This window comes from Bufo bufo, chromosome 1, assembly GCF_905171765.1.
Source record: "Bufo bufo chromosome 1, aBufBuf1.1, whole genome shotgun sequence".
Lineage (NCBI taxonomy): Eukaryota > Metazoa > Chordata > Amphibia > Anura > Bufonidae > Bufo > Bufo bufo.
The window spans coordinates 406,509,261-406,533,533 of record NC_053389.1 but is presented as its reverse complement, the minus strand read 5'-3'; the positions used below and the strand labels follow the sequence as shown (position 1 = coordinate 406,533,533).

The 24,273-nt window shown below is 49.1% G+C and overlaps 1 protein-coding gene across 2 annotated transcripts in view; it reads right to left on the bottom strand.

Moving 5' to 3' along the window:
* Nucleotides 1-24,273, bottom strand: part of RBM27 (RNA binding motif protein 27) — a 102,387-nt gene that overhangs the window by 9,393 nt on the left and 68,721 nt on the right. For both annotated transcript variants that reach the window (XM_040406166.1, XM_040406173.1), the window contains 4 exons: nucleotides 22,966-23,121; nucleotides 13,048-13,152; nucleotides 9,990-10,181; nucleotides 708-794 (listed from right to left, as the gene is read on the bottom strand). In XM_040406166.1, coding sequence (XP_040262100.1) covers nucleotides 708-794; nucleotides 9,990-10,181; nucleotides 13,048-13,152; nucleotides 22,966-23,121 — 540 coding nt within the window. The remainder of the gene's footprint in view (nucleotides 1-707; nucleotides 795-9,989; nucleotides 10,182-13,047; nucleotides 13,153-22,965; nucleotides 23,122-24,273) is intronic.

Below are 24,273 nucleotides of genomic sequence, written 5' to 3'. Positions count from 1 at the left end.
TGTGCCCAAATAAAACTAGATTAAACAGGTTCAAGGGTTTCAGTCATGAGATATAACGTAACGTAGCTGACGGACATTAGCACATCGTTAATCTCAGCAGAACATAACTGTATGACATATCTCCCTGCCTGCCCCTGTTCCCTCAAAATAAAGACTTGCATAATATGCTAATGAGCCTCTAGGTGCTAGTGGGGTGTTGCTGCTGCACCTAGAGGCTCCGTCTTCTCACCCTTTGGCACGCCCAGGTCCAGTTGATTGACATCCTAGTTCTCCACAGGGCCCCGTAAATACCGCGCTTGCACTGTCCTGTTTAGTATTCGGCACAGTGAGTGAAGCCGGCAGCAGGAGAGCGTCCTTCACTCACTGCACCTGCGCCGAAAAGTAAACGGGACGGTGCGGGATTTATGGGGCACTGAGGAGAACTAGGATGTCAATCAACTGGACCTGGGCGTGCCAAAGGGTGATAAGACGAAGCCTCCAAGTGCTGCAGCAACGCCCCACTAGCACCTAGAGGCTCATTTGCATATTATAAAAGTCATTATTTAGCGTGAACGGCAGCAGGCAGGGAGATATAACTCATACAGTTATGTCCTGCTGACATTAGCACATCGCTAATGTCAGCCAGCTACATAACTATTTTTCTGACGACAAACCCATTAACTACAGTAAAGAGCAATTATTTTGCCTGATATAATATCCTTACTTACATTTTCAGCCTCTTGCCTTGTTTTGAAAGTTAAAATGACCGTTGGTGGAAACTCTTCTTCCTTCAAGTCATCAATGTCACCAAATTTCTGCAAATGACAAAAAAAAAAGAGCCTATTGAGAACAGCCTCCTCCCATTAGAACGATTTCCTTTCCTATTAAACTTTATGGAAGCTACTCCTCTAAAAACAGCCCATACCCTTACTCAATAAAAGTTCACTTTTTTAGCACATTTTCTTTGAAAAGACCATATATGTGCTATGAAATGTCGGAATGTGGGTCCTTGCTGTGTCGCATCACCAGAATAAAGCGAGCATAAGCAAGAGACCAGGGAAGAGAAGCTTGCCATAGTCACGAGATTAGAGCAGAGAGCAGTTGGAGGACCACTCCCAAGATCAAGAAACATCATACACTACTCACAAAAAGTGAATATTTGGCTTGGGGATTACATTTTTAGGATGAACCTGAAATGCACTCTAACCTTTACAGGTGAACTTAATGTGACCTTTTGAATGCACATGTCCAACTGTTCAGTGTTTCAGTACTTTTTGCACAACTTTCTGCTCTCTAACAAGGAGCTTAATGGCAAAGTTCACAACAGGTGTTTGATTCATGAATTGCCCAATAAATCTACTGGTTCAATTAGAATTGGTATTTGCACAGTCCTCCTCATCATGCTGTTCACATTTTGACATCATGGAGACCAAGACGATACCCAACAATTAATCAGTACCTCGCCATTGCGAGACTTCAAGCAGGATGTTCTGAGACGGAAGTGGCCACTGAGCTTAGTGTCATCAGCAGGTTGCACAGAGATACAGAGAGACTGGAAGAGTCACAGAAGTAGATGTCCTTTGGGCACATACCACACTGATAACCGCTTCATTGTGAACAATGCCCTGCGGAACCGGATGATGAATGCCACACAACTCCAGGCACATTTAAGGGAGCAGCCAGCCCTCGTCTCGGTCCCTCTGGAATGACGAACATAGAATCCGTCCATCGAAAAGATGATGCCTGGGACAGATAGACGTGAACGGCTTGTACCAAATCAAGAATGTGGAGAGAGGAGGAGACTGGGCAGGACAAAAGGAAGGTAGAATGATTTCTTCATTGAGATGGAATGCAGACACAACCTTCGGAAGGAAGGACTGAACAGGGCAAAGGACTACTTTGTCCTGATGGAGGATCAGGAAGGGCAACAGACAGGAAAGAGCCGTGAGTTCCGATACCCTACAGATGGAAGCGATTGCCACCAAAAAGTCCACGTAAGACAGGAAGCAAAGGAACACCTGCTGCAAAGGCTAAAACAATGAAGACTGGAGAGCTCTGAGCAATAGATTAAGATCCAAAGGATTTAACGGAGGACGTAAGGGGGTGCAGTGTGCAACTCAGAAAGGTCCGAACCGCAGAGAGCAAAGCCAAGCTCCACTGAAAAAGAATAGAAAGAGCTGAAACTTGCCCTTTGAGGGAGCCGAGAGCCAGCCTCAAGTCCATGCCTGACTGCAGGAAAGACAAAAGTTGCGGCAACGAGAAAGTAGGACTTCCAGGTCCGGTGGTAGATTCGGGAGGACGACTGCTTTCTGGCACGAATTATGGTCTCGGCAACCGCATCCGAGAAACCCGGAGCCCTTAGTACGGCAGCTTCAACAGCCATGCCGTTAAATGTAGAGACCTTAAATCCGTGTGAAGGTCAGTCCCTGCAACAAGAGGTCCTCCTAAAGACCGCGACGACGAAGTTCTCAACCTTGTGGTTGAAGCGGGAGGCCATGAGATCCATGCTCGCAGATGGCTAGAAAAACTTGCAGGTGAAGAGCCTACTCGCCGGGATCAAGAAGATGGCAATCCAGTTGTCGATGCCGGGGATGTGGACTGCCGACATCTGTGAGAATCAGTGCTGTTTCCGCCATGGCTGCCGGGCTCCGCCCTGGTGTTTGAGGTACGCCACAGCCATGGAGTTATCAGACTGAACTCGAACCAGAGGACCTCGAAGATGGTCGGTCCAATTAAGCAGTGAGAGACTAATCTCCCTCAATTCCAGAATGTTGATTGGAGAGATTTTCCAACACTGCCCCCCAGCCCCAGATGCTTGCATCTGTCAGCACCATTCAGCAGAGGAGAAGGAAAAGGAGGCCCGACTTCAGCATCGAAGAAACCAACCACCTGAGGGCCCGGCGGGTCGGGGCAGGGAGACGTATGAGCCGATCCAGGTTTGTTGGGGACCGGTCCCAATTGATTAGAATGGCTCACTGAAGAGTCCTGGTATGGAACTGAGCATAGGGCACCGCTTTCGAAGGCAGAGACCATGAGACCCTGAACCCGCATGCAGTGACGAATGGGAGGAAAACGGGGCCACAATAAGGGGAGAATCTGAAGACGGATAGTGGATAGCTTTTCCGAGGGCAAGAGTACCATGGCCTGAAAGGTCTCAAGTAACATGCCCAGAAAGGTTAGCCGCCGAGATGGATAAAGACAGGACTTTGGTCGATTCAGGATCCATCCGAAGTGTTCCAGGGTGTCCAGGACTATGCATAGGCTGTCCGCTGTTGCCAGGAATGACGGATCCTTTATCAGGATATTGTTCACAAAACCCCTGGCATGAAGCAGGGCCATAAACGCCACCAGAATCTTCGTAAAGACTCTGGGAGCTGTGGCCAGTCCAGTTTGTAACCCTCTTAAAATGACCTCTCTCACCCAGGTATCCGAGACGCGAGCTAGCCAGACATGACGAAACAGAAGACGGAAGCCCACTCGACCAGAGGGTGCTGAAAGCCGCACGTCATGCAGAGGTCTTGGAACCTTATTCACAGGGACACCAAGAAGGATGGGGTTTGAAGGAAGGCTCGCATTTCCGAGTCGGGGTAGACTTGTTGATTAGCCGCTTGGGGCTGTAAAAACTCCGAAAGGGGCGAAAAAGAATAAGTCTACGCTTTTTTGATTTGTTAAAACAAGCCCTGCTTTGTGGTAAATTAGTGCTTTTACCACCTGTAGCATCTGAAATGATCTTGTCCTGGCGTTTGCCAAAAAGTCTGCTGCCGGTAAAGGGGAGGGCCATCTAGGCCCGCTTTGAAGCACTGTCTGCCACCCAGCAGGAGAGCCATAAAGTACGGCAAATAGCCACTAAAAAGGCTGATCAGTAGGCCTTTAGTCTGGCCGCGTCCAGAGAGGCTTCACAAATATACGAACTGGCATGGGAGAGCTGCAAGGCAATATCGGAAAGTTCCTCCGAGGCTTCCCCCGAGGAGAGACCCTGACGTAGTTTGTTTGCCTGCTCACCCATGTAGAGGCAAAAACTGAATCGCAGTGTAGTGCCCACTGCTTCAAAGGATGATTTTGAGAAGGATTCCAATTTTTTATCCCTGATATCAGAGAAGGAAGCCCCATTCGCTCTTGGCAAAGTGGTATGTTTTGCCAAGCGGGACACTGGCGGGTCAACTATAGAAGTGGATGACCAGTTCTCAGCCAGATCCTCCGGAAATGGATAAAGGACGTCTAAGCGTTTTGGTAAAGCAAAACCTCTATCAGGAAAATCTAAATCCGGATGGTTGGGGAAACATTTGGGCGAGCGATGGGACCGCCTGAAAGAAAAGCTTGAGCTGGCCGATGAGGGTGCAGGGTCCTCCACCTGTAAGGTTTCTACATTGCCTGTCCAAAAAAAATAAAAAATCCCCACCAAAAAAAAGATACTCAATGGGGTTAAGGTCTGGACTTTGTGGTGGCCAATCCATGTGTGAAAATGATGTCTCATTCTCCCTGAACCACTCTCACAATTTGAGCCTGATGAATCCTGGCATTGTCATCTTGGAATATGCCCATGCCATGAGGGAAGAAAAAATACATTGATGGAATAACCTGGTCATTCACTATGTTCAGGTAGTCAGCTGACCTCATTCTTGGAGCACATACTGTTGCTGAACCTAGACCTGACCAACTGCAGCAACCCCAGATCATAGCACTGCCCCCACAGGCTTGTACAGTAGGCACTAGGCATGATGGGTGCATCACTTCATCAGCCTCTCTTCTTACCCTGATGCGCCCATCACTCTGGAACAGGGTATATCTGGACTCAGACCACATGACATTCTTCCATTGCTCCAGAGTCCAATCTTTATGCTCCCTAGCAAATTGAAGCCTTTTTTTCTGGTTTGCCTCACTGATTAGTGGTTTTCTTATGGTTACACAGCTGTTCAGTCCCAATCCCTTGAGTTCCCTTCACATTGTGCGAGTGTAAATGCTCTTACTTTCACTATTAAACATAGCCCTGAGTTATACTGTTTTTCTTCGATTTGATTTCAAACGTTTATCGCCAATCACGATTATTCAGGATTTTTTTCCATCCACATTTCTTCAACGAAAACGATGGGTCCCCACTATCCTTCCAGTTTTTAATAATGCATTGGCCAGTTCTTAACACAATTTTAGTGGTTTCTGCAATCTCCTTAGATGTTTTCTCTGCTTGATGCATGCCAATGATTTGACCCTTCTCAAACAGACTAACATCTTTTCCATGACCCCAACCAATGTATCTTTCGACATGGTTGTTTAAGAAATGAGAAGCAACTCATTGCACCAGTTGGGGTTAAAGGGAGTCTTTCATGCAGATTCACCCTATTAACCTAATAACAGTGTTATGTCCACGGTATCCCCCCTATTAAAACGGTGCTTACCGTTTGTTCCTTGCTAGCATCGTTGTGGAGAAAAGCACTTTTAATCCGCATGCAAATGAGTCTGTGAAGGTGCCCAGGGGCGGTGTTACAACGGCCGGTGCTCAGGCCCCTGGGTCACTTTAATACGAAGGCACTCCCCCTCCGCCGCGTCTGCCCGCCCTTAGTCTCTGTTCTAACCTCCCTCCTCCCATCCGTAATCCCGCGCATGCGCACACTAAACTGCGATGGCCCGACAGTGCTCATTCAATGCTCTCGTGCCGATATCACTTTCATCGGCGCATGCGCGGGATTACGGACGGGAGGAGGGAGGTTAGAACAGAGACTAAGGAGCGGGCAGACGCGGAGTGCCATCGTATCAAAATGATCCAGGGGCCTGGGCACCGGCCGTTGTAACGCCGCCCCTGGGCACCTTCACAGACTAATTTGCATGCGGATTAAAAGTGTTTTTCTCCACAACGAAACTAGCAAGGAACAAACAGTAAGCACCGTTTTAATAGGGGGGATGCAGTGGACATAACACTGTTATTAGGTTAATAGGGTGAATCTGCGTGAAAGACTCCCTTTAAATAACTTGTTGCCAGCTGAAAGATAATCGCTCATGCAGTAATTAATTAATAGGAGGCTCATACCAATTTGCTTAGTTAAATCCAGGTGGCGACTTTTTTGGGACAGGCAGTGTATAACAGCTGTAATGAGATTATCCACCGTGGAGGACAGTTTGGAAGACTGGTCCTCAGGAGAGAAAGTCCGCATCTGACAACCTTTCCTCGGAACATGCATCTTCCCAGGAGGACACGTCGGAGTGAGACTTTCTGGGAGGTGGCGGAGAGGCAGAGGAAACAGGGGACGCAGACACCCTTTTGGGAAAGGGTGGTCTGGCACGTTTAGCGGGACGGCCGCGATGGGAATGAGCCACAGGATCCCCAGTCGGACTGGTTAGAGGATGGCCTTGCGGACAAACGCTCCAGTATTTCCACAATGCCTTTGTTGGTATGGGTGACGTCCTTTACCATCTTTGACAGGGAGCATGCCCACTCCAGTTCTACCATGGGCTGGACAACAATGACGACTAGGTCAGGGGAAGAGCCACTTGGCAGTGGAGCAGAGCACGAAGAGCAGAGGGGATCGAACTGACCCGAGGAAAATTGTGTGTGACTAGAAGCACAGGCAAAATGCCACACAGAAGTCGCCACCTGTTTTGGGGCCTGGGCTCAGACAGACATAGTGTGTACCCTGTACTGACAGGTAGAAGGATGAAGGGGATAGGTTAAACCCTGTAGGAAGGGAAGACAGAGCTTACCCAGCCTGTGACCGTCAATACAGGTTGTCCGGAGGTGCCTTGAATCAGCCACAAAATGTCCTACTGAAGCAGTCGGTGGGAATAGCGCAGAAAAGGCGGTAAGAATTTGCACCAGGACACAGAGGAAGGAGGGGGAAGCGGAGGGAACTTCAAGCTCCACCCCCAAAATGGAGTCTGTCCCAGGCTATAAGGCGGGGAAGCGCAGGCCCGATCCCTCTGTCCCTCCTAAAGAGGCCACCCCCCGCGTTCCAATATAGTGGTACAGGCGCTAGTAATCCCGGCCGAACAGAGATGCCGGCTGGGTGTGAAGAGCACGCAGGGAGCCGGAGTAGGCCGCAGAGAAGCCAGGGCCTCAATTACAGATGGCCCCGGCGGAGGACAGGATCGGAACGCCACAATAAGGAGAGAAGGACCCATAAAAAGGAGGGCTTCTCTTCACCACCCCGCTCCCGACAGGAGATGACGCATGGAGGGGACAAGGCGTTGGTTGGGGTCATTCACTAAAAGGTAACCTGAGGAGGAAGGGGATTTTGGCCAAAAATACTCCACTGTCTGGCGTGTTCTGTAGCTGTAGGGAGGAGCTCACGCTTTTGTGCTTAGTGTCCGCCTCCTAGTGGCAGCAGCTATACCCATGGTCAAGCCTGTGTCCCCTAATGATACGGATGAGAAATCATCACTGCAGTATAACTACCCCACAAGTGACCCCATTTTGGAAAGAAGACACCCCAAGGTATTCGCTGATGGGCATAGTGAGTTCCTAGAAGTTTTTATTTTTGTCACAAGTTAGTGGAATGAGACTTTGTAAGAAAAAAAATAAAAAAATAAAAATCATCATTTTCCGCTAACTTGTGACAAAAAATTAAAAATTCTAGGAACTCGCCATGCCCCTCACGGAATACCTAGGGGTGTCTTCTTTCCAAAATGGGGTCACTTGTGGGGGAGTTATACTGCCCTGTCATTCTAGGGGCCCTAATGTGTGGCAAGTAGGTAAATGACCTGTGAAATCCTAAAGGTGCTCTTTGGAATGTGGGCCCCTTTGCCCACCTAGGCTGCAAAAGTGTCACACATGTGGTATCGCCGTACTCAGGAGAAGTTGGGCAATGTGTTTTGGGGTGTCATTTTACATATACCCATGCTGGGGGAGATAAATATCTTGGTCAAATGCCAACTTTGTATAAAAAAAAAATGGGAAAAGTTGTCTTTTGCCAAGATATTTCTCTCACCCAGCATGGGTATATGTAAAATGACACCCCAAAAAACATTGCCCAACTTCTCCCGAGTACGGCAATACCACATGTGTGACACTTTTTTGCAGCCTAGGTGGGCAAAGGGGCCCACATTTCAAAGAGCACCTTTCGGATTTCACCGGCCATTTTTTACAGATTTTGATTTCAAGCTACTTACCACACATTTGGGCCCCTAGAATGCCAGGGCAGTATAACTACCCCACAAGTGACCCCATTTTGGAAAGAAGACAGCCCAAGGTATTCGCTGATGGGCATAGTGAGTTCATAGAAGTTTTTATTTTTTGTCACAAGTTAGTGGAATGAGACTTTGTAAGAAAAAAAAATAAAATAAATCATCATTTTCCACTAACTTGTGACAAAAAATAAAAAATTCTAGGAACTCACTATGCCCATCAGCGAATACCTTAGGGTGTCTACTTTCCGAAATGGGGTCATTTGTGGGGGTTTTCTACTGTCTGGGCATTGTAGAACCTCAGGAAACATGACAGGTGCTCAGAAAGTCAGAGCTGCTTCAAAAAGCGGAAATTCACATTTTTGTACCATAGTTTGTAAACGCTATAATTTTTACCCAAACCATTTTTTTTTCCCCAAACATTTTTTTTTTTATCAAAGACATGTAGAACAATAAATTGAGAGAAATTTATATATGGATGTCGTTTTTTTTGCAAAATTTTACAACTGAAAGTGAAAAATGTCATTTTTTTGCAAAAAAATCGTTAAATTTCGATTAATAACAAAAAAAGTAAAAATGTCAGCAGCAATGAAATACCACCAAATGAAAGCTCTATTAGTGAGAAGAAAAGGAGGTAAAATTCATTTGGGTGGTAAGTTGCATGACTGAGCAATAAACCGTTAAAGTAGTGTAGGTCAGAAGTGTAAAAAGTGGCCTGGTCATTAAGGGTGTTTAAGCTAGGGGGGCTGAGGTGGTTAATAACCATTTCCCCCCTTAGGGGCTAGAACCTGGGATCTTTTGATCCCTTGTCCTATTCACCCTAACAGAGCTCTATTAGGGTAAATAGGACTTCACTCTCCCTGCTGCCCTGGGCTTTGTGCACACAGCAGCAAGGAGATTACCATGGCAGCCAGGGCTTCAGTAGCGTCCTGGCTGCCATGGTAACCGATCGGAGCCCTAAGATTACACTACTGGGGCTCCGATCAGAAGCTGCCACTGCACCACCAATGAGGAGGTGGGGAGGGGACCCTGTAGCCAGTGTCACCAATGATTTTGATACTGCTGGGTGGGGGCGCACTGCGCCACCAATGATAATTAACATTTAATACAGCGCCCGTCCCTTTCTTCTCATTTGTGGCAGTGGCAGCAGCGGCACAGGGGGGAGGGAGAGAGTATTTCCTTCTCCCCTGTGCTGCCGAGGAGAACACTGAGCACGCTGAGAGCAGGGTGCTCCATGTTCTCTGATACTAGACTGAGCAATAAAAAGCCTAGTATGGAAAAAAAGGCAAATCCCGGTTTCGAGGTAGATACCAGACAAAAGTATCGATTGGGTATCGAAAATTCGATACCTGAAACGACCCTTTTCCATAATATCACTGTAGTGTGAACTTTTTGCATTTTCCATAAATTTCACCCGAAAACCAAATATCCCTAACCTTTTGTGAGTAGTATATGTGGGTATCTCAGAAGTGAAGGGTGCAGCCCATATCATGCTGCACTGAACAGCCCACATAATTGCTAAAGAACGGAGCATTCTAACAGAGGGAAACCATGATGGGGACCAAGAATTAGTAAGGTTGCCATGCTGAGGTCTAGAAATAAAAGGGATGCCATGCTGAGGGCCAATATGCCATGCTGGAAATTAATAAAGGGGTGTCCATCTGTGGACCAGACTGATGTGGCCAGCTTGAACTAGGAAAGGCAGGGTCACCATGGAAACTGAGAAAGAGAGGAGGGGACATCTATGGTTATGTGGTGTGAGCTGGGAATGTACAGCACTAAGGCTGTTTTATTAGTCCTACAATACATACAAATTTAGATAACAGATTATTGAAGTTAGAAACTATAAAAAAGACTGAACCGATCAACTGTGGAAGACTATCTTCTTCTTTACTTACAGCAAAGTGTTGCAACAACTCTTCTTTTTCTTTCTCATAAAAGCCTGCAATAGATATTGTTTTGGGGCGATGATCCACAACCATGTGACTAAGGGAGCCCCTCCCTCTTCCGCCACGTCCACGTCCTCTGCCCCTGCTCTGCACAGGTATAGTCTTCCCCCGTCCTGCAGGCAAGATACCTAATCGAGCAGCCTTGAATACAACAATAAAAAAAGTGTCACTGAGGGTTAATTTGTAAGCAGATATACTGTACAAGCTATAAAGTCATGTCAAGTGAAAACATAAAACCTGTAAGGATGTGACTATTTTGTGCCTTGAAAAGGCTGTCCAAATTAAAACATTTTACTAAACAGTTTCCTAACATACTTGTATTTCTGCTCACTTTCCTTCGTAGGATCAGTCCTGTGTAATGCATCCCATGGTGGAATAATGATTATTGGGGTTATTGTCAAATAAGTGGCTCTCTCCGTTTCAGATACTGTTATGCTAGATCTGTATAGCTCTTGGTAAAAATGTGCGAAAGTACGGACAATTGCTTCCTGTGTGCAGTGTTCTTGTCCTGCGGCGTTCCTGATTGCTAATATTGCTGAAGAGGGAGAGTCATGGAATTAGTTGAGCTAGTAGTTTAGCTGACTGATTACCTAGCTCACACTGTCTGTTTCATAAAGAACAGTTTCCTATCTGCTTTGTCCTTGAGAATTTCTAGGTATTGTCTGCCCGCCTGGAGCCAAACCGTCCTGTTAGCATCAGTTGGATGACAGATATATTGTTGCTCCAGAGTGGTTCACTGCCATTCCAGCTCCATCTCTGAGTGCTTAGTGTCTTTTTTTATATAGGATATGCTCGAATGTAAGGACCCAAGAAGAATCACCTTTAAAAAGGTGTCCCATACAAGGGCCAGGTTGGCCTGTGTTTTCAAAAACTCATTTAACTGATATGGAATCCCCTGCTCCTAGAGGCTCCATTCTCCCACCGCTACACTACTAGATTGACAGGGCCAGGCAGCCTTCACCTCCAACTGCCGGCCCTGTGCGCTGGGGAAATCTTGTGCAGGCGCAGTGAGGAAGCCGGCGAACGCCCTTCACTCACTGCGCCTTCGCCGAATACTGAACGGGATGGCGCGAGATTTACACGGCAGACAGTGGAAGACCAACGCTGCCTGGCCCTGTCAATCTAGTGTAGCAGGGTGTGGCCAGAGGTGGCACGTTGTTTCTGCAATTCCATGGAGAAATCTGGAAAGATGGAGACCCTAGCATTATCATATTTAATTTCTTGCCGTCTTCTGGCTAGGGCCAATATCCTGCGCCTATATTTGCAATTGATAAACCGTGCCAAGATGGGACGAGGTGGGGCCCCAAGTGCGGGAGGTTTTGCTGGACCTCTGAGCCCTTTCTACCGCATATGCAGAGGAGAAAACCACATCTGGGAAAAATTATTTTATCCGGTTTTCTATAAATTCATCCGGTGTGCGGCCCTCTGCTCTTTCAGGCAAACAGATGATTCTGATGTTGTTATTGCGGAGTCCATTTTCTAGGTCATCTGCTTTCTGCCTCCAGAGTTCCACTTTGGCATTGAGATCAGATATGGATCTAGAAACAGATGCAGTAGCGTCTTCTATGCGTGATATACGCTCTTCAGTGTGCTGAACTCTTTCTCGCAGGTTATATAGGTCTTGGCGCAGTAGTCCCAGATAAATTTTTACTGTTTCCCTGTGAGAGATGTCTTGCCTGCAGTAATGGCTTCCAGGACTTGGGCTGATTCTTGTTTAAGAGGGAGCTCTTCCTGACCCTCCTCAAGGGATGCTATAGGGGCTGTTAGAGCCAATGAGGTGCTTGCCCTAGTGTGCACATTTTGCTGTGGTAGAGGTGACCGCGTACCTCCCTCTGGTTTTCTAGCGAATTCTCGCAATTTTTCAGCGGCGCTTTTTGCAGCCCCATTGTTATATCAGGACAGTAGCCATTTTGTAGTAGGTGAGGCCGATTCCAGAGTTCTGGAAGGCACAATGTATGGTCTCATAGTGAAAACTGCTAGTGAGGTCAGAGGATATTTTCCTGAATGTGTCTTGTACTTTAATAAACGAGGCAGCACTCTGCATATAAAGTCAGACTGACTGTTTGCTTCACTGGTGAATTTCCACAGGTGGTTATGGCAATATTATGTAAGACAGGGGGGATCTGCAAGTGCTTCTGAAGCCAGAGCCTGCGTTTATCAGGGCTCCTTCCCGGCGCTGCAGGAAAACTGAAGGGGCTCGTGAGTACTACTGGACTCCTTTCTTCCCCTGTGGATCTCTTGCTTGCCGATTCACGCTCTCTTCCCCTTGTGTCTCACCGGGTGGCATGCGGTCAGGTACTTTACAAGTCCCCGTCCGGTCTTCACTTACTTTGCATGCGGTCCTGCTCCCAGCACGGCTCCCTCTGTACACTATGTAGAGGTAGTTTTGATGTGTGCACGCTTCTTATGTGCAGCAGGGCTCAGGCAGGGGTCTGATTTAGCGCTAAATGGCTGTGTGAAGTCAGGATTTAACCTGCACTGTAGGGCTAGAAACTGAGCTCCCCTTTAGACACGTTCAGCCATCTTGGCTGCTGGCCAATCCCCCCATTTCTCAACTATTTTTTAATTGTTGGAGAACCCCATTTAACCTCTTAGGAACCAAGCCAATTTCAGTGACAATTTTTATTTATTTATTATTATTTTTTCCCCCCTCGAACCTTTCGAGAGTCATATCCTACCATGAACGGAGGTGGTCCTGCTCCCAAGCCAACTTCATACACTAACTTGACCTGTGATGTAAAGTTATGTCAAAACAAACAGTAGACCTCACCACTGGCATCAATAGGCAAGTCTCAGGTTTGGGCCTGTAACTTCTTGTGATCTTATAGAAGGTATTGGAAAAATTGTTTTCATCATAAAAAAATAAAAAATAAAAAACATTATAAAAATCCTTTTGGTATGTGTTATATTAAATATATCCCAAGCCATAGTTCAATTAACCTAATAACATGTTCAAAGTAAAAAATAAAATAAAATTATAGATATTAGTGAAAAAAAGGGTAAATACCTCAACTTGTAACTGATTGAGCTTTTTCCTCAATTCTGTTGTATCTTCTCCTGAGGAAAGTCGTTTGTGGAAATCCATCTCTGCGTCCAAAAGCTCCTTCTGGGCCTATAGGCAAGAGCAGATCATTAACACACACAAAATATATATATATATATATATATATATATATATATATATATATATATATATATATATATATATATAAAAATATAATTTTCTTATGCTGAAAATCTCCAGATTCTTGTGTATGTATCTTAAAAGTCTAGGAACCTTTTTATATAATGGAAAATAAAAATGAGATTTTGTGAAACTCATCTGTAAAATCTGTTTCTCGCTTGATTCATTGGGGGGTGGGGGACACAGACCATGGGTATAGCTGCTTGCTGCCACTAGGAGGAGACACTAGGCTGAAAACTGTTAGCTCCTCCTCCGCCAGCTATACCCGCTCCGGCCAGGAGAGAGCTCTCAGTTCGTGCAAAAGCAGTAGGAGAAGCAGAAGGATATTACAAAAACCAAATGCACACGGTCAACGGACCCAAACAGGGGTGGGTGCTGTGTCCCCCAATGAATCAAGCGAGAAACAGATTTTACAGGAGAGTTTCACAAAATCTCGTTTTCTCGCTTATATCATTGGGGGACACAGACCATGGGACGTCCCAAAGCAGTCCCTGTGGAGGGAATACAAAAACAGAGTGAAGAAGGTAGAGAACCTTGTGACAGTCATCACACCGCGGACTGCAAGACCAGGCGGCCCAGAGCGGCGTCCGCAGAAGCAAGAGAGTGTAGACCCTGTAAAACCTCGTAAAAGTGTGGAGGGAGGACCAGGTCACGGCTTTACACAACTGAGCCGCTGACGCCTAGTGGAAGTGAGCCCAGGAGGATCCAAGTGCCCTGGTAGAGTGGGACGTGATCCCCGGAGGGGGCGTCCTGTCCCGAACACGGTAACATTCCAAAATGGTGGAGCGAATCCATCGGGAGATAGTCACCTTCGAAGCTGCCAATCCCTTCCTAGAACCCTCTGGAAGGACGAACAAGGCGTCCGTGCGCCGGAAGGGGGCACGGCTGAAAAGTAAATTCGCAGAGCCCGCACCACATCCAAACGGTGCAACAACACCTCTCTCGGATGGGAGGGCCCAGGACAAAGGGACAGCAGGACAATGTCCTCATTGAGGTGAAAAACCGACACTACCTTGGGAAAAAAGGAAGGGACCGGACGGAGGACCACCTTGTCCTGATGAAAGACTAGGAATAGTTCACGGCATGACAGAGCTGCCAACTCTGAAACTCTTCGTATGGAAGTGATGGCCACCAGGAAGGCCACTTTCCAGGACAGCAGACGGAGGGAAGCCTCCCGCAGGGGTTCGAAAGGAGAAGCTTGCAGAACCTCCAATATCAAGTGGAGATCCCACGGATGAAGCGGGGGACGGTAAGGCGGAGCAGAGTGCGCAACGCCCTGAAGGAAGGTCTTAACAGGACCCAGTCCCGCCAAGGATCGTTGAAAGAAAATAGAAAGGGCCGACACCTGGCCCTTCAAGGAGCTGAGCGCCATGCCCAGTTCCAGTCCAGACTGAAGGAAAGCCAAAACAACCGGCATGGAGAAGGATCTGGGAGATAGGTCCCGCTCTTCACAGAAACAAAGGAAGGACTTCCAGGTTCTATAATAGATAGGTTTCCTGGCCCGAATGAGCGTCCGAACCACCGCATCGGAAAAACCCCACTGCTTCAAAAGGAAGGTTTCAAGAGCCACGCCGTCAAACGTAGAGTATCTAAACTCGGGTGGAAGACGGGCCCTTGCGACAGAAGATCGGGTCTGAGAGGGAGCGGGTATGGAATGTTCCCTAGTAGGAGGACAAGATGCGAAATACCATGCTTGGCGCGGCCAGTCCGGAGCGATCAGCAGGGTATTAACGCCCTCCCACTTGATCCTGCGGAGAATCCGAGGCAGGAGGGACAACGGCGGAAAGACATAGAAGAACGTGAACCCGTCCCACGGCGCCATGAGAGCGTCCACTCCGCAAGCCGCGGGATCCCTTGCACGGGCGAAGTAGCACGGAAGCTTGCGATTGAGGCCGGAGGCCATCAGATCCACGTCCGGCCGTCCCCAGCGATGACAGAGGGCGTTGAATACTTCCGGATGGAGAGACCATTCCACGGGGTCTATCGTCGTCCGGCTCAGGAAATCTGCCGTCCAATTGACCACGCCGGGAATGTGAACCGCCGACAGGGCCGGAACATGGGTCTCCGCCCACCTGAGGATCCTTGCCGCTTCCGACATGACGTTCGAGCTGCGAGTCCCCTCCCTGATGGTTGACATACGCCACAGCTGTGGCATTGTCCGACTGGACTCTGACATGAAGGCCCGCAGGAGGGGAGACCAATGGCGCAGTGAGAGGAAAATCGCATGAAGCTCCAAGACATTGATGGATAGTCTGGACTCAGACGGAGACCATACGCCCTGGGCAGTCCGAGTGCCGAAGACCCCTCCCTAACCCTGAAGACTGGCGTCGGTCGTAATGACCGTCCATCTGATCTGAAGGAAAGACTTCCCCACCTCCAGGTAAGTTTGGGAGAGCCACCAATGGAGGTCTGACCGAACCTGTTGAGGAATGGAAAACAGACGATCCAAGGACTCCTGGGACCTGTCCCAGGTCGAGAGGATCGCTCGCTGAAAAGACGGTGTGTGAAATTGAGCGAATGGCACCACCTCGAATGAGGCCACCATAAGACCCAACACCCGCATACAAGCCCGGATGGAGACTGTGCGCTGCCAAATCAACTGGAGCACCGCGCTGCGAAGGTCCTTCACCTTGTCCGCTGGAAGATGCACCCGAGCTGCCCCGGAGTCCAGAATCATACCGAGGAACCGAATCTGAGTGGACGGGACCAGGGAGGATTTCCAAAGGTTCACTATCCACCCAAAGCGGGCGAGAGTGTCCAAGGTGATCTGCAGACTCTCCTCGCACTGCCGGAACGACGACGCTTTGATGAGAATGTCGTCCAGGTACGGAATCAAGGTGATGCCTCTGGAGCGAAGAAGGCCCATAAGCAGAATGAGCACCTTAGTAAACACCCTCGGCGCAGTCGCCAGACCAAACGGCAGGGCGACGAACTGGTAGTGGTCCGAGTGGACCACAAAGCACAAAAAACGCTGGTGGGCAATGGCGATGGGGACGTGCAGGTAGGCGTCCTGGATATCCACGGAAGTCAGCCATTCCCCTTGCGCCAAGGAAGCTATCACGGAGCGAAGAGACTCCTTGTGAAAACTGCGCACTCAAAGGTAACGGTTTACCATCTTGAGGTCCAACACGGGCGGACCGCTCCCTCCTTCTTGGGCACAATGAAGAGGTTGGAGTAAAAACCGGAAAACCGCTCCCTTGCCAGAACATGGGAGATGACTCCCCTGACCAGCAGATCTTGAACCACCTGAAAGAAGGCTCCCGCCTGAGACGGGACAGAAAAAAACTGTTTGGAGGCATGGAATTGAACTCCTACTTGTAGCCCGAAGTAACCACCTTGAGCGCCCAGGTGTCTGAGATGTGGGCCTGCCAAACCTCCTGAAAATGAAGGAGCCGACCCCCCACCCAGGAAGGTGGGGGCGCACCTTCATGCTGGGGATTGCTTGCCAGAGGAAGAGCGCTGGGGCTGGGCTCGGGAACGCCAGACGGGCTGTGGCTTAAATGAAAAGGCTTCCGCTGTTGCTCCTGGGTGGGCTGCCTTGCAGTCGAGGGAGCCGCCGGGCGGGTGCCCGTGAAGCTGCGGAAGGACTGGCGTGGCACGGAAGGACACGGTCGGGAAGAACGCTTGGGTTTGGGCTGCGGAAGATGGGTGCTTTTGCCACCCGTGGCCTCAAATGATTTTGTCAAGTTTGGCCCCAAAAAGACGAGAACCAGCGAAAGGAAGGGAGAGAACGGAACGCTTGGAAGAGGAATTGGCCTGCCAGGCCTTTAACCAGAGTTCCCGCCGAATGGAGACAGCAAAGGCAGAGGACCACGCGACCATGGAGCCCGTGTTCAGAGCCGCCTCGCAAAGGTACTTACCCACCTGGGATATCTGGGCCACCAGAGCCTGGAGTTCTGTACAGGAAAGGTCCGAGTCTAAGTCCTGATGTAAGCGCAGGGCCCATTCAGAAACCACCTTAGACACCCACACTGAAGCGAAAATGGGACGGAGTGCCGAACCGGTGGCAGAAAATATCAACCCGCCGGTCCACAAGAGAGGAGCCGCCCGCAACCGGAATAGTGGTATTCTTGGCCAGGCGAGCCACCGGCGGGTCTACCATCGGAAGGGAAGACAACTTACCCACCCAATACGGGGGGAACGGATAAAGAAGATCCAGCTGCTTGGGGATCAGGAAACGTGAACCTGGCTGTTCCCACGCTTTAGCGGTGAGAATGGAAAAGTAGTCATGTACCGGGAATGACTTGGGAGCCTGCTTGTTACGCGGGAAAGAAACTCCCTGGTGACTGGAGGAGTGGCCCTCCTCTTGAAGTTGAAAGGTGTCCCGGATTGCCGAGACCAGACGGTCCACTAAGGCGGTCATGTGGGATGAGCGGTCCGGATCCAGATCTGTATCCGACTCGGCGAGTTCTCCTCCGGACGAAGGGTCCCCAACCAACGAGGATGCCCTGGACAGCGAACCGGGGGGAGGCGAACGCAATGCATCCGAGGAGGGGAGGCGTTCCTGCCGGGGACGCTTGCTGAGGTGTCTGCTCCTGGATGGGTCACCCTGGGAGAGAGCAGGTTGCGCAGGTGACTACGTCTCCACCAAGCGACCCATTAAGGAAAGGGTGGATTGGGAGATCTTAGATAGATCAGTCACCGCCCGGGACAGGGATTTGACCCATTCCGGTTCCATACTTTCAGCAGAAGGGTGCACGTCAGTGAACTGCGACTGAGGCGGCACGCTCTGGGTGGCCTGGCATGAGGCACAGAGGGGGTTCGCCTGACCCCTAGGAAACTTCACATTACATGAAGTGCAGGCATAATGGGTAGCCCTACCAAGGACCTGGGGCGTGGGATCCGCTGGGTCCGACATGACCTGTGTCAGGGAGCCAGAGAGGGTACAGGAGGAGGGGAGCAGCGCTGGTCCTACCAGAGTGGAGCAGTTTAACCCTTGCTGGAAAGTGTCCCCAGGAGTAGGATGCGGTGGGGAGGTGGTCTGAGGCGAGAAGACGTTCCTCTCAGGCTGGAAACGCACGCACGGCCGAGGTGCTTCCGGATGGAGCAGGCAGGAAGGGAAGCGTGGCGGGAAAATTAGGCTCCATACAGGAAAATAGGACACAGCACTCTATTCGTAGAATGGCAAGGGTGGGTGCACGTCCAGGTTGTGTTCTAAAGCTCCACCTCCAGAACTGTAAATGTCTCAAATATTTAGACAGCACTCCTTAAGTAGTGATAATAAATGATTTTATTTCATGTTATTTCCGCCGGAATAGGTGGTATGTCAGTTGCAACGTTTCAGGCTTAATAATCGCCCTTCATCAGGCTGACAAGACATAATATACAGAAAGAAAAAAATTAAATAAAAAAAAATTATATTCATATGCTGGTCCTCATGATGATATAAATAGGTGCACAAATACATGATTATACAGCTAAAAATATACAAAACATGACACGAGGGCTATCCGGAGGATACATATGATAATGTTACAGTCACATATTCATTCCAAAGAGCTAATTTATATTCAGTAGCACTGCTAAGTACATAAGTGCTAATGCTGTGTGTGGTGTAAACTGCGGCCAAGAAGGGAAAATTGGGCTCCGCCCCCCTCCAGCCGCCCGGCGGAAGAACGGACCGACGGCACGAAGCTCCGTTCCCCCCGCTGCTGGGATTCCAGAGAAGGGGTCCCAGCCAAGTTGAATGTATAAATGGGAGATCTCTCCCAGGATCAGAAAAAGAGGGGGGAGGGCGGCGGCAAGCGCAGCGCCGCCGCCCGCGAATCGCTGAGGCTGGAAGAGAAAAAGCCGCCGCACATGCTGAATTAACTCCCCCCTGTGTCGGCGGTGCCCTGCAGACAGATCTCTAGGTATAATCTGTGTCTCCCAATAATAGAGAATCCAGTCCCTTGGTTACACAGAACACAGACAGACATACTTACCTGCCTTCATCTGTGTTCTTCACCCTTCTGATATGGACCAGTGGGGCCACCTCTTCAGTCCCTGGCACAAGTGACAGGCACTGGGTTGAAGGGCGGGAATAGGTGGCCCCATTGCTGGGGGGAGCAGGAAGGTCAAGCCCTCCTGGTCCACTTTGTCTTCTTGTGGGAGGCAGAGCGGTGGAATAAGCGTCACCGGTCTACTCACCGTGGGTACTAAAAATACACGCCTAAAACCGAGGTAAAGTGGCTGCATGTTGCACACTAAGGAGGGTGGAAACAAAGCCACAGCATCCAGGAATGCGACCGCATTTGGAGGGTACAGGTCCTCAACCTGTAAGGTAGAAATACGGCTGTGTAGTGCAGAGATACGACCAGAGAGGTGCAATGGGTACAGCATCTGGAGATGGCTGAGGTACTAGGTCTAAGATTAGAGCGATGTGGCCGCATGGAGCACCCTAGGACCAGAAGTGCAACGGCTGCCACGTAAGCTATGGCACCTATATTTCGCTCGGGAAGGGAAAAATAGGGCCGCACGGTACCACAAGGAACGACAGGTGCACACCACAACTAGGTAAGTGCAATGGCAACTGAAGAATGCCCTCTATTTCACCTAAAAAGAGGGAAACAGGGCCGCATAGTACACCATAGAACCAGACAGGTGTAACGGCTGCATCAGGAGATGGTGTAGGGACTCTACCCATGAAGGGAGCAAGGTGGCTGGAAACAGACCAGTGCAATTGCTACGGCAATTGAAGGCGGCCTGTATATCTCGCCCGGTAGGGGGAAATAGTGCCGCATGGAACACCATAGCCAGTCAGCAGGAACTCTACCTATGAAAGTAACAAGGCAACTGGAAACAGACAGATGTAATCGCCACGGCATAGAAGCCAGCCTGTATTCTCTGGTACAGGCATTACAAAAGAACCTTTAGAGGCCGAGAAGGGTTGCCAACACTACAAGTGGCGTTTGCCTCAATTATCAGCTTGCCTAGAACATAGCCCCTGGATAGGTGGAACCGGGAAGGTCTGTCGTGTACAGCCGACGAGGGCATACATACCAGAGACACCGTGTAGGTGTCCCAGTTGCTAAGCACGGTGACGGCTGCCTTACCAGTGCGGAAATTACCTGTGCAGGCAGGAGAGCGCCATCCGAAAGTCCACTAGAGGGGCACCAAACCTGGTAGGGTAGGTACCACCATGCACGTTTGACTTGACCACGCAGAGGGATTCTGCATGGTGGAAGACCGCCTGATGCTCTGTTCCGAGGGAATCGGTGCAGAGGTGTTCCCCAGAGGCAACTGACAGAGAAGGCTTCGTCACCAGCCTCAGGCCCGTCCTGGGGGACCCGAGGAGAAGTGGAAGCTAGTTGAGACCACCCGAGGTTGGTCCATGGGCTACTCCTTGCGTGACCCTGTATCTGAGCGTGAGCGTGGCTCAGGGGGGGAAGGAGACCGCAATTTGTAGGTAGCGCTCCAGCGACTCCGCCAGGATTGCAAGGTTCCCATGGATCGACATGGAGGGAGCCCATTCAGGGGGGACCTACACACAAAAGGGTGGGAAGGGGGACAAGGCGACCACGTGGAAACCTCCGTAGACAACGGACGCACGTAAAATACGTGGCGAGCCGGTAGGGAGTCTGGGATAGGAGGCCCCATAGAGCAGCAGGGCTGACCTATCTGACCCCGGATGCCACAGTTCCCAAGAGGTGCTGCAGCAGCTATATAGCAGGTGGCAGGGCTGCAGAGAATGCAGCAATCGAGAGGGGAGAGAGGGAAAGGAGCCTGCGGAGCAATTCAGCCAGAGGCTGCCTACCGGACCCCAGGAGCTGTGCAGCGCATCCAGAGCAGAAGATGGCAACCGGAGAGAGCAGGAGCCGACAGCCAGAGGAACAACCGCCCCTCAGAGAGAGCAGGGAACCTGGGGCCGACTTGGCAGGCAGAAGAGGCCCCTCCCAGGCTCCCCCCATGGAGGGGAGGAGACGGAGTAAGATCGGGAAGGGAGAAAGTGGGCAGGGAGTTGCGGCCTAGTAGGCCCGAAAAGCCAGGGACTAAATTAGTGGAGCGCGGCTGGGAGCGAATGGCCGCGATCGCGATAGTGCCCCAGAACTGCAGCGACAAACGGGGGCCAGGTGGGGGAGAGAACTGAAGAAGAGACCCCCAGGGAGAGAAAAAAACGGAAGGCCAGGGGGCTTCTGGGGCCAGGATACAGCTGAGAGAAAGAAAAAAAAAACAACCTATAACAGAGGCAAGGCACTTATCAGAGTCAAGGCATTTACCCACACAGCAATGAGAGCTGTATTAGGTATCAGGGAAGGGAGTATGAGGGGGGAACGCACCCAGGCCCGGGAAGGAGGGTGGGATCCCTAATCTAACATACTCACCCTCAGAGGTCTTCAGGCGCAGCAGTAACCACCCCCTCGGCGGACTCAACACGGGAACCGTGGGACTGCCGGAATGCCACTGCGGAAGCAGTTTGGGGACTGGGTGGCTGCCAGGTACCTGAGTACGCGCCCGCAGGGGGGCAATTAAAGTGGAACACGATGGAGCCACCCCTGCAGCAGGCCGGAAGCTGCAGAGAAGAGAAAGAAAAAATGATTGAAGAAAAAAATAAAATAGTAGGATGACCTGCACAAAAACGCAGGTCAGGTCTGCCTCCTACGGACACTAGAACAAGACTGAGCTGCCTAGTGTCTGTGGAGAGGTTATAGCCCAACGGGGAGGAGCCAACACTTATGTCTAGTGTCGCCTCCTAGTGGTAGTTGAACATACACCCATGGTGCTGTGTCCCCCAATGCCATGCACGAGAAATAAAAATAAAATTTTAAATAAATAAATAAAATAAGATAAAATAAAAATAACAGCCACCCTGCAGAGAAGGGGGTCTGCCTCCTACGACACTAAGCTAAAAACTGAGAGCTCTCTCCTGGCCGAAGGGGGTATAGCTGGCAGGGGAGGAGCTAACAGTTTTCAGCCTAGTGTTGCCTCCTAGTGGCAGCCAGCAGCTATACCCATGGTCTGTGTCCCCCAATGATATAAGCGAGAAATATATTTACTTATGTTAGTAGTTATTTTAACTTAATGGAACCAGTCAACAGGTCCATGCTGCCCAAACCACAGGCAACATGAAAACAGACAGTGTACCTCATGACAGAAAGCAATGCTTTACTATTTTCTTTTCCACAGATCTTTTCTCTTTTCTGCTGACAGACACTGATGCTGTGCATAGCAAGTAATTACACTTTTACACAGCTTATCCAATATGTGTGTACTGCCCCCCTTTGAAAAGATTTCTCCTCTCTCCACACTCTGATCTGCCCTGTATAACATGCTCCCCCTCACAGCTGCTATCAGTAACACACAAAGCGAAGGGAGGAGCAGAGCAGAGAGGGCCAACAACCCAATAGTAGTGTGCTGTCACACCTACCAGAGATTTAACAGGACAGCCAGCTAAGCGGAGTTCCAAAGACTCCACAGTATCACAATGGCAGGAAATTGTTAATGAAAACTATGAGAGATTTGCGTTTAGGAAGCTAATGAACAAAAAAAAATAAAAAAAATCAGTGCAAAGGTGTCCATAGTCTTTTTTTGCTCCCTTAGGCACTAAAATACATCATGTGTACTCAAGATGCGCATGTTAGTACATTTTTTTCAGCAAAATCTGTTTATTATTATTATTATTATTATTATTATTATTATTATTAAGTTTAGATCACTAACTCACACTGTGTAGTCAAAGTACTACAATACATCATCTTAACACAAGCCTTACAAACATAGAAGGGATTGGAGATAAATTGACACTCATTCTGAATACATTACCTCAATTTTAGACTTGACTTTAGATGGAGTAGCTAATGTCTTCAACTCATCTTTGACCTGAGAAATTTTCTCATCAAGTTCTTTCAGAGTTTTCATAATCTCTGTCCTTTCTTCTGCTTTCATGCTTTTGTTTTTTTCAAGCTTTGATATCAACATCTTATGGAGTTAAGAAAAAAAAAAAAATCAGATCAAGATAAATATGTTTTCCAGGTTTATTATAATGAGGCCATCAATATCTGATTGGTGGTGGCCCCACACTACCAGCTTCGGAAGTATACATTGGAACTACATAGCTCCGCTCACTGCATATTCACTTGAATGGGGGTAGCGTTGCAGTAACCAGCGTCATTGATTACACAATGGACAGAGCTGCATAGTTCCAGTGCTGGGTGTAGGAACATCACCAATCAGATATTGAAGGCCTATACTGAAAATTTTTTTTTTTTAATAATTTGGGGTGCTAAAATTGCTTATGGGATGCACAGGTTACAAAAATCGAATCAGAATGTTACAGGAAAAATGTATACTCAAACTTATTTTCCAAAATCACGTGAGCTCGTCTACTACTACTTGAGATCTGAAGACTGAAGTGTGTAATAAATGACTTTTCAACTAACAAAAACTGCACAGCAAAATTGCTATTCACAGTAAACACAACCACTATGCACTAAAGAGCATGCACTCCTGTGAGCGACCTAGTCTTTCCCAGGCCAGTAAAATCCTCTAAGCCTCTGCAGATGCTGAGTGGAGCAGTCAGGTTACTGGGCGATACATCGTGAAAGGGGGACAATCTGTTAATACGGGTGCATTCCCAAGTAGCACCCACGGGGTGAGCGTGCAAAACAGTGTGACCATCATTTAAAGGTTATTTCCATCTCTCAAGGCTGGAACCGCCTCCTCCTTTTTGCCATGCTGCTGCTATGACCTCCTTGGAAAAGCAGGACACAGCAGCAGTGCAGTAAGCAGGAGGAGGCAGCGCCAGCTGTGAGCCCTACACAGAAGGTCCTGACATAAGGCTAGCGCCAGGACGTTATGAGCACTGACGACATTGAAATCCAAGGCCGGGCCTGCGACGGTGACAGGGCCTCTGCCCAAGGGCACATCAGCCTATATGCAGCTCAATCCCATTCAATTGAAAGGACTGCAATACCAAACACAGCCACTATACAATGTACAGGTACAGTGCTTGGTAAACTGTCCGGAGATTAGCAGCCTCTTTAAACAGCTGAACGACAGGGGTGCTGGGAGCCAGACCCACCACTGATTAGATACAGATGACCCATCCCAAGGATAGCCCATCAATACCAC